Source organism: Triticum dicoccoides, chromosome 2A (assembly GCF_002162155.2).
Source record: "Triticum dicoccoides isolate Atlit2015 ecotype Zavitan chromosome 2A, WEW_v2.0, whole genome shotgun sequence".
Taxonomy (NCBI): domain Eukaryota; kingdom Viridiplantae; phylum Streptophyta; class Magnoliopsida; order Poales; family Poaceae; genus Triticum; species Triticum dicoccoides.
Window position 1 is genome coordinate 625761758 of NC_041382.1, and position 11119 is coordinate 625772876.

General features: G+C 45.6%; 1 protein-coding gene across 1 annotated transcript; it reads right to left on the reverse strand.

The window, feature by feature from the left end:
- Positions 1–1760: 1760 nt before the first annotated feature.
- On the reverse strand, positions 1761–10800 carry LOC119355840 (pentatricopeptide repeat-containing protein At1g77360, mitochondrial-like). The gene is made up of 2 exons (XM_037622726.1): positions 9349–10800; positions 1761–1990 (listed from the first exon to the last, which is right to left on the reverse strand). The coding sequence occupies exon 1, from the start codon at positions 10783–10785 to the stop codon at positions 9376–9378; it is 1410 nt and encodes a 469-aa protein (XP_037478623.1). The 5' UTR covers positions 10786–10800; the 3' UTR covers positions 1761–1990; positions 9349–9375.
- Between the last annotated feature and the right edge of the window lie 319 nt (positions 10801–11119).

Here is an 11119-nt window from a genome sequence, read left to right on the forward strand (position 1 = left end):
TTCATTGTGCTTCAGAAGCACTTTGCACTTGTTCGTGGCCCTGCCAAGTACTGGAGCTCAAAGGTTCTATGGCAGATCATGACTTGTTGCATCATATTGCATAACATGTTCATTGAAGATGAGAGAGATATGCCTGAAAACTTTCGGTACATCACCAACGAGACTCTGGTTGAGCAAGAGTATGATCCAAATAGGATTCAGGCATTCCTGGAAGGGCATCGCAGGATCGAGAACTGACAAGTTCATACCCAGCTCAAAGAAGATTCGATTGAGCATCACTAGCAACTTCATAGCACTTCCTAGTTGTGTCATTTGCTACATTTGAATCATTCGGTGTGTTTAAATTTGAATAATTTAGTTTGTAACTTTGAATTCGGTTTATGAACTTTATTCGTGATTTGCTTGAACCTTCATATTTATATTTAGTTTCTATATGTGTGCTAAGATGTAGTTGCAATGTAAACTAGAATTGCATAAGTTAGAAAAAAACAAAATTGTACTCCATTATATTGAGGGGACCGGCTAGGTCCGACCAAAAGTTAGTTGAGTAAATATACTTCACTAAGATTTGCTCGGACGGATCCTCCTCTATTTTACACAGGTACTTTAGAGTTGGCCTTAATTCAGAAAAAAAGAGTATTGTCATACTCCGGATCAGACACATGGTCCCAACTCGAAAGCCCGGGACTTGGCCGGGAATTAAACACGCCTGGTATCACCGTTCCTGCGTTCCAGCGCCCATTCAACATGAAGCATCACCAACCATCACATACCCCTCCGACAGCAGAGACCATTTGGCAAATGGAACCTTTGGTCTCACACCTGCTACCTGCTGGTGACTCAGGCCTAAACGGCTGCTGCATTACCATATCCACATAGGTCTTGATCTTCCTAGCAATTCAACGTGGGTTGGAGTAGGTGTGCGTGTTGTTGAGTGCGATCGCAGTCACACCCAGCGGGCGCTGAACATGGAGTCCAACAAATTTTGCGCCCTATCCAGCCGCCACCTAAGATCAATCATTGGATAGAACTGTTGGTGCTACACTGCTACATGAGTACATGCGCATGTAACTCGGGCAAGAACGGGTGCAGCCTGGCCATGGATTACTGTACGCACAAAAACAACAAGGACCGGCCAGACCAACCCACCAGTGGAGATGACACAACTAATTTTTCTGAGCGGCTTTATGGCTGAGATGAGCCTGACGGCTCGAGTCCTATTCAGGCAGAATTATTTGATGCGTTTCAGCAACCGGGCTAGCAACGAAGGACGATGCGTTCCTTATCGTTTCAAATTTGTTTATAAAACAAAGCGAGAGTTCACTTCCATGTCGAAAGGGACAGATCATCTTGCACACTGTCCACCGAACGTGTGGTCTGTTGGTAAAACAGGATGGCATAACAAGGCAACAGCTCCATCGAAATCGGTGTGATTCTAGGAAAATTTAAAAAAAAAACCCAAACCCATTTCAGACTGACACTCGATTTACAAGAATGGTGAGCTGGTTCCACTTCCACAATAGGAGTGCTCTTCCGAAAATATGGGAAGTGAGGTTGCCTGTCCCAGTTCTGTGCAACACTGGTGGTGCTCTTAATTGGTCGTCAAATGAGCTCCTAATAAAAACTGAAAATATGGGGAGTATCAAAACCTATTTGGGCATTCTACCTGGGAAAATAGATTACTGTACTCCTGAATCTACCTCGGTTTTTCAGAAGCTTTTATATTTGAGCAAGAAACGAAATCTCCCTATTCCTGTCCATCAACAGTCAAACAAACACTGCAGAGGAAAAGGCAACAGACTACTCCAGTTAATGCGAAGTACAGCATTACAGCTATCTCAGAAACTGCTCTTCCATGCCCAGTACAACAGTAAAATGCTATACTTCCAGGAAACATCTACCATACAACCACCTGGTGCAAAACAACATCTACTTCCATCCACGTTCCACTTTGAAACCCCATCCTGCAGCTTCTCTGTCTGGCTCGTTTCTGCAGAGGAACCAAGGAGAGTTTAGCTAGCCAAAGATTAGAAGAGAAAATGTCAACTTCTGGTCATAAGGCAGTTGATTCCAGAAAGAGGCTGCTACACTGATTTGATGCTCTTATCCATGCCAATGAGTCCAGCAAGTGAAGAAATAATTAATGCTCTTATCCAAGCCAACATGAACAAGATGATTTATTCTTTCAAACAAAACAATTTGACGGGTATTTTGAACGCCCATGTTTTTACTGCTACTACTATGACCAGGTTATAACATATGCTACGCAGTCACTACCTGTGGTGCACTCCTGCACTATAGCGGTTCACTCTTATCCTATCTATGTATAATAAAATTTCACTCTTAAATTCATACTTCAAGAGTAATTAAACTGAGAAATATGACAGACAATAATTAAAAAGTCAGAAGAAAAGAGGACAAACGCTACTATTCACGTAAGTAAAACTGATCTTTCATGTATCTTCAGATTAGTTTTTTTTTCATGTAAAACTCCACCATCATAAAAGTAAAACATAATGATTTTGGACCATTTGGTGCTTAAATCGGAAGTTGATTGCTTGAAAGCACCACAAGAGGTGCCCAACTTATGTTGTCCAGGTTAAAACACTAAAAAAAATCAGCTAAGCAACAGAGTCACATAAATACACAAACCTGAACTTAATAACAGACATTCTAAAGAAGTGGGCATGCTAAAATTGACAGTGGTGCATCTTTGGTCCAATTCCACCAACAAGCAAGCCACGCAAGACAAAAAACTAGCTAAGCTGACATTTGTCCAAAATAAAAACATCACCTCTTCCTCTATTTCTCAGCCGTTCTCTCTCCCTCATTCAACATATCTCTTTCCCACTCTCTCACCTTGCCTGAGACAGATGCTGGTGGCTGGCCGTGTCTATGACCCAAGCAACAGCAATAAAATGAGAGAGCGCAATGCAGTCAAATGGGGCAAAGAAGTAGGGGCGTACATGCGGAACTAAAAAAAGAAGGGGGGGTGGGGGTGCACTTTGCTCTACCACTTTGCCTCATTTAGATTGGTGGTCAAACACTTTGCCATGTTTAGGCTGTTGAATTCACATTTTGCAAATTATTGGACTAAACTGATCCAACAAGGCAAGTTTGTGAACCTACTGTGCAGTTTACTCCCCCTACTTGTTTATTAGCGCCAAGGCATATTTGGCATAATCAGCAAGGAGAGAATTTAGTGAAGCTAGTCTTAAGAATATACTCTTGCCAGTGTAGGAGGCTAGGTTTTTACCTCAGTGCCAAAAAAGCAACGGCTACTTTCCCATGTACAATTGCGTACTGCTTAGTCCACCACATATATTAAACAAAAAAATGAGCCCATATCCCAAACCAACAACAAACCGTCGACTTTGACAGATCAAGCGGATCCCGTGCCACTGCCGATCCCGCATGCTCCTCTATATACCCCTTAACGATTCCCCTCAATATAAGGTTGCCACTGTTGTGTTTTTTTTTAGCTTGTCGAAGCTACCATACCCTACACTTCTAGTGCTACCAAGGGAAGGCCGCATTCCTGCCATCATAAGCCTCGTGGAAGAACAAAATATGGGAATATATACATTAGGCCCCTATGATTAGCAGGATTCAAAAAGCACCATGAAAAAACACAGGAGTAGGAAAAATATGGGAGTACAATGCCATGACTTCCTGTATCCAGTAGGTTTGACAACCATAAGAATTTGTACCAATGAATGCTTGAGTGTACCATAGGAAAACGACAATAACTTTTCTCAGAAGCATGAGACAGTAGGAAATGCCCTAGGAAAAAATTAAAGGGATTACGGTCCTACTCCCTCCGTCTGAAAATACTTGTCATCAAAATGGATAAAAAGGGATGTATCTAGAACTAAAATACTTCTAGATACATCTCCTTTTATCCATTTTGATGACAAGTATTTCCGGACGGAGGGAGTACAAATCAAACAGCCTTCATAATAAGAAAGAAGAAAAATCCTATGGATACAATCCTAAAAGATACTTTGAATCGAAGAGAACCTTAGATTTAATTCGGCTTTATTCATTAGGTACTTATTAATATCTACCATGCTTGTTTCTTAAGTATATGACTTCAAATTTAGGTTATTAATGTAGAAATTCTAACTCATATATTAAAGTGTGTATAACAGTGCGTGCCGAGCGGGGGGTATTCGATCGCCCCACAAGGTCCTGCCATCAAGGAGTCGACCCCTAGTGGCGTCAGCTCTCGAATCATGGTGTTGTCCTTCAGTGCGGTTTGGTACAAGCGGTCACGTCTTGCAACGGGCATATGTGCCTAGTTCCCTACAATGACAAAGGCGCCCACAACCATACGACAACGGAGGTTCCAAGCATTAACATTTGGGTGGCACGACGTTCTACTCAGATTTATTATAAGTTCAGAACCAAGATCTTTAAGCAAGGGGCTGCTGTTTGGCGCTCACCCACCCGCTTATTCTCTGGCGGGTCACTTTCCGATTAGCGGCACTTTCCAGCTTTGCATAGTCACGCCTGATCAAAATTTTCCTTTTTGCTAAGTTTTAGAAATTGCAATATCGACCGTCAAAAAATCCAATGTCCCACGTTTTAGAATTTTGAACTTGCTGGAAGTTCAAATGTTCAAATTTTCAATATTTTGGCAAATTCTGAACTTTTGGAAATTTTAAAATTGTTGTCTTTTCAAAAATTCAAACTTCCAAAAAATGGACTTTCAAAACTTTCAGAAATTTCAAATTTCCACAAGAAAGAGAAGGCCGGGGAGAGTGTCACATGGATGGGTCCATAGGAGTTTCATAGAAGAGAGAAAAAGTTAGGTGGGCCCTGCCGCTTTTGGCTGCCCAGCAATTTTCCCCACCACGCAGGGTCACCATCTAATAAAACGCCATCGTTGATCACGTGAGATATTGATGGAAGCCTTAATGTTGTGTGAATGTAGGTTGAAACATTAACTACCTGTGACCACAAAATTGCAAGATGGCAAAAGGGTATCTACTTATCTGTGTTTTCATAGAAGAGGATATAGGGATGTAAGCTAGGCGTGTTGCGTACATGGTTGCCCATGCGTCGAGGGAAAGATGATTCGGCACTTGCCCATGATGCGCATGTCCTAAAATGGGGCATATTTGCCTACTTGCGCATGGTCGGATGGTCCCGTATTTGGGCAGTTGATTCCCCTAGGCATGCCGCCCCAAATCTCCCTAAAATGGAGTCATACAACTACCAAATAGGGAGTCCAAGGCGTGTGCATCAAGATGATGGAGATGAAGGAAGGTGGCCACCGACTAAGATCATGGACTTGGGTGGTTGATTCCCCTAGGCATGCCGCCCCGAATCTCCCTAAAATGGAGTCATACAACTACCAAATAGGGAGTCCAAGGCGTGTGCGTCAAGATGATGGACATGAAGGAAGGTGGTCACCAACTAAGATCATGGACTTTTTCAACTCGCAGGAACAAGGACTCGTCCGACTCCAGAAACCCTAGAAGCATATAATAGCTAATTAGCATGTCTCATCTAGACATTCCGTCTAGGTCGTCCACCTTCAACTTCGGCAACTCGGCCTCCAACTCGCCAGACACGGCATTGTGCACCCGGTTGTAATCTCTATTGGATATAAATCCTATATAGGCAGGAGTAGGGTTATTGTTCGTCACGCGATGGCCCGAACCTGGGTAAAGCTTATGTCTTGTGTCCCTCTGGTAACCTAAGGTGACGACCCCTGTCACAAAAATCTACGTACATTCTTTGTGTTGTTCTTAGTAGGGATGAAACCAAATCGGATTCGGATGGATAATGCTCATACCTTATCCTATTGCATATTTATTGTCAGATTCGGGAGCGGCGCCGATGCGAGTTCAAATAGCGGATTATGGAGATTAAAACATGGTAAGGTAACGGAATGGATCCGGATAAAAAAGGTCATATACCACATGCATATACAAGAAATATATAAATGCTTTGCCCTAAAGTTATAAATAAACAATGAGCAAGTATTAATACTTATACACTTTAAACACACATAAAGCACTAAAATATACTAAAATAAGCCAAATAGATCACTAAAAAGCATGTTTCGTCTCACAAGCAAAGATAACATTCACATATTGCTATTTAATACTTAAAACTTCTTCATACATAAATCGTATATCCATATTTAAAAGGTCGGATTATCCGACTAGGAAAAACGAACTATCCTACGGCCTGGTATATTAGTACCATATCCTATCAATTGGACTCGTATTCAGACCGGATTGTGTTCAGATGTCAAAAAGCTCTTACCGTATCATATGAAAACGGATTCGGAAACGGTTTCGGTCGGAAATTACCCTAACCACTTTCATGTTGCAAACAAACATCGACAACATGAAAGTGTCAGTCATGCATTCCACAGACAAGCATAGACACTTGACATGCTTGTCAACGGGAGGTGCCCACTGCCCATGGGCATGCCTTGAAGCATGTTTACCCAAGAACAACACAACTAAAACTCAATGCAAGGGTTCTAGAAATCACATGTGTTGGGCCTCTGAAGAAAAACTTGGTCGTTTGTTTACAATGCAAGAATGCCGCAAAAAAAAACAAGTGAAATCATTGTGGATTCATGGTTCTAGGAATCAACAATGCCTAAGTGAGGCAATGACACAGACGAGATAGGGAGCGCATTGTCACTGCAAATGGTAAGGAGCACAGTACATGATATCCCCATGGAGTTAGTAGCCTAGTCACATGACATTGTGTGGAGACATCACAAGAACGACCTAGTTTCGTATGTCAATGAAAAATACATGTTGGCAGCTAAACGAGTGGAGCACACACAGGAATTGGCACAACGAGCAATATCAAACCCATGCCCACAAGGGTGCTCATCACCCACTCATGGCGAGACAATCATGCCTATGCGGCTATGCCTAAACCCGATGGGTATCCATGTTCGAGGGTACCTATCAGGTCATCTCGGCATGTACAAATAGTACCATATAAGTCAAGGTTCACAAATACATGTGATACATCCATGATGGCCAACATGTCATATGAAACAAAAAATATTTACTTAATTATTAAAATATTACCCGTGTAACTAGTTGCAAACAAATTAGACACATGTCCAACCCATGACTAAGGGGGTCTCCAAGGGTGTTGGTCAAATGGTGTCCCCTAAGGGGACAAAGTGGTAAACAACGACACCCCAAATCCCCCTGCCCTCGTTTTCTTAGACTCAAATTTTCATCCATTTGCAACAATCAAGAACAATTCAACGGTAGATATATCATGACAAACAATTTTAAGATAAATTATGCATGACAAACAATTCAATCAAAGTTCATGATTCAGATTGAACAAACCGAATGAAACAATGTACATCGTCATTTTCATGGCGTGCATTGATGTTGCTAGGCATCCGGCGGAACCCACTTGAGTGCATCGGCATCCATGATGGTAGTGTCGGTGAACATGACCCTCGACTCCTCGATGAACCTTGCCAGTCCAACTTCCTCTCTTTCAAGTGCAATCCTCCCCATTCTCAATTTCAACAATCTTTGTTTGTATCTCCATGAATGTGTTGAACCTTCCATCCTTCTTTTCTTCCTTCATTCTATCTCTTTTGGCACATGCCATCTCTCCTTCTCAATTTCATCTATTCCTTCTTTGGGCGGCCGGACGTGCAAGTGCAGGTATGAGCATGGCATGGACGCTAGCTAGAGGAGCTGCCGCTTGAGCCTTTTGCTTGGTGTTGTGCTTTTTGCGTGCTAGGCTCTCCAAGTTCATCCCAAGCATGGCCGACAGTGCCTCGAACATCTTGGAGTCCATGTCGGACACATCCGTGTGGCTGGATAGATCCATGTGGAGGATGGACTGGGCAGTGGACTCAAATCGAGGTGGGAGCACGGCGATCGAGCTAGGGAGCGGCAGCGGCCGTCGGGGTGGGGTTACGGCGATGGCCACCGAAGTGAGAGGTGGGACGCGAGCAAATAGAGTGGAGACGGAAGGGTGGAGTGGGGACGGGGAGGGGTTCCGGTGTATGTGGCCTACGTGGCGGACAGACTGGACTCCCCTACTCCCCTTCATTTGACACTACGGTAGGGGATTTCGAACTATGAGTCAGATAGGGCCGGAGTAGGGAGCCCGTTGGAGGCCTTTTCTGTCTGGAAAGCCCGGTTCGGATGAGCACGAGGGAGTGGGCGATGCCATTGGAGATTGTCTAACCAAGTTACCAAGGGCCAAGGGCAAAGAATCATACCCATACTCTACCCATGGGGAAAAATTGCGAAATACCTATGGGCAAATTGCCATCTTGGGTTTCCATGCTTGTGCGTGTTTACCTTCCAAGCATAGCTTTTTGCCACAAACATAACCGCAAGTACAAACTAGGAGTCTAGGAGTATACCTTCCCTATTGGGGTTTTACACATGGGTAATGCGGTTATCATGTGAGATGGGTGTCCCTGCGATGGAAGGACAACAAAATTTTGCTCATGCACTAGTAAACGGAGGTATAGATGCGGGCTAACAATTCTTTTGTTACGAATAATAAACAAGAGCCAAGACTATACTTCCAACCACCAAGCCTTTCAAGTAAACCTGGGCATCCTCAAGGTCGGGCCTGGTTCAGGCCGGGCTTTGCAAAGCCTGACCTCAAATCCCAAGCCCAGCCTGGCCCGGCCCGAAACACATGAATAGTGTACTTTTTAATTAAAATAATGAATTTGGGATATTTAAATGATATATTATACCTATATGTCTACTGAAATAGTGATTTATGCCCTGTTCAGGCTTTTGGGCCGGGCTTCAGGCGGAAAAACTGAGCCCGGGCCAGGCCCAGATGTGCCCCCCCCCCCCCCAAGTTAGGCCTCTTTTCCATATTCCAGAGTTTTGTGTTTCTTTTTCCTAGGGTGTCTCAACATCTATATAAGGTGAGACCGGCTGTTGGATAAAGTAGAAAGAAGTTGTCTAATTTCTCCCGTTTATCAGCCATCATCCTCCTCAAAATTATCCTCTCTTCCTCCAACCCCTAGCCACACCATCTCCACCCTCCCTAACCACGGGACATAGCAGAAAAAGTCAGACTTCCCAAAATTAGGCAATGCAACTGCTAGAGTCTGCCTCCTTTCGAACAAAACTTCCAAGCAGTGGAGCCTGACGACTCATGGTTTCTCAAAATGAATATATAGCCGATAGGGCTAACAATATATAGGCCACGAAAGTAGTAATCTGGAATAATAGTTAGAAGTAGTTTAATTACCTTGAGGCCTAATGAGGAAGTGACATAAGGTCATGAAAATTGGTAGTTTCACACAATAAATGGCAATCACCAAAACAACCAGTGGCATCCAAATGAAAGAAGACATACCTAATGAATTATACCATCAATGTGTTGTTACCGCCGCTTCAACCTTCGTGCAATTTGGTCATATGTGTGATGCCTCTCAGCCTTGTAAAATGCTCGCTTCATTTTTTCAATGGTGGGCTGGGGCAACTCAATTCCCATGTCAAGCATCTGATCGGTATATTTCTTCACCTCGGCGAACCTGCTAAAGTCGAGAAGCCCAGCTATTAGCTCTTTGGCTGATTCCTCAGCCGGAGTAATTTGGTGCTCCACGATGCAGTGCCACACGTCAACTGCGGCAGATGGGTTAAACTCCTGAGAAAATAAGCTGATAGCAGCAGCACAGTTGGAGGCCGAGGGCAGCTGCTCGTTCTTGCTCATCTCTGCGAGGAAACCTTCAGTCTCACGAGCCTTGCGCTGCTTGATGAGCCCCTCAAGTATGGAATTATATGTATCAGAATCTGCAAAGACCCCATTTAAGGGCATTTCATCGAGCATCTGGAAGGCGTAGTCGGTGTTACCGACACTAGAGCAGAGGCCAATTACGGCGTTGTACATTGGGAGATTGGGAACCAGTCCGGCATCCGAGACCATAATTTGCCAGATAGCAATAGCATTGGCATGGTCTCCCTTGCGGACGACAAGGGCGATCGCGTTGGCAAAGAACTTGAGCCCCGGGAGGCAGCCCTTGGTCCGCATCACCTGGAGGAACTTCAATGCCTCGTTGAACTGGTCCCCTCGCACAAGCGTGGAGAGGAAAGCATCGTAGGCAGGCATGTTGCTGGCGTCCCACCCGACGCGAACGACCATCTCGCCGAAGGTGCTCTTGGCGCGCTGGACGTTCCCCTCCTTCTCCCACTCCTCGAGCAGTATCGCGAAGGTGTCCGCGTCGGGCGCGACCGTGGTCTTGTAGCGTTCGAAAAGCTCCCACGCGGCCTGCCCGCCGCCATCCCGGCGGCACATGGCGGCGAGGAGGGAGTTGAGGGCAACGGCGTCCGGCGTCACGCCGTGGCGCTCCATGACGTCGAAGGCCATGGCGGCTTCCTTGAAGTTGCCGCGCGCGCAGTAGGAGGCGAACATGGAGGCGAATGTGGCGACGGAGAGGAGGCCGCCCTCCTGGCTCATGGAGAGGACGGCGTCCCACATGGGATCGAACATGGCGGCCTTACCGAGGATGTCGACGAGGAGGTTCCAGGCCAAGGGGGTGAGCTGCACGGACGCCTTCGCCCAGCGGAAGAAGCGGACGGCCGATTTGGGGCGCTCGTAGCAGGTGGTGGACTTGAGCACCTGCTCCGCGGCCTCCGCCGTCGGGCCGACGCCGCAGGAGGTCAGCGCCCCCTCCACCTCCCCCATCGGGACGCGGCCGAGGATGTCGAGGAACGCCTCCACGCGCTGGGACCCCTCCTCCCCCTCCCCCTCCCCCTCCCCCTCCCCCTCCGTGCTCTTCTCCGTCGCGCTCATCGGCGGCGGCTGTGCTTTCTTCTATCTGCAGTGTCCCCCTCTACTTTCCCCCTGAATCCTACTCCTACTGTCAATCCTAATTTTGGCCCTCCTATCCAGCGTTTGGGTTTTCTATCTATACCTGAAGAAAAACTGCGTGTTTGTAAAATCCTCAAAAGTCTCAGTCGTCACCTGGCGCGGCTGAAATCTGGCCTGTTTATTGGTTTGGGCGGACAAACCCACGGCCTGGCTAACTTCGTTTCGCATCCTGGCCCAATAATGTGCGAACGGGGTGCACACGAAATCACTGATTAAGCAGCACTTCATCTCAAAAAAAAGGAGCACTCCTTGTACC

Bases quoted from the DNA above. Each gene is read 5' to 3' on its own strand.
- LOC119355840 (XM_037622726.1), bottom strand. From the start codon at position 10,785: ATGAGCGCGACGGAGAAGAGCACGGAGGGGGAGGGGGAGGGGGAGGGG.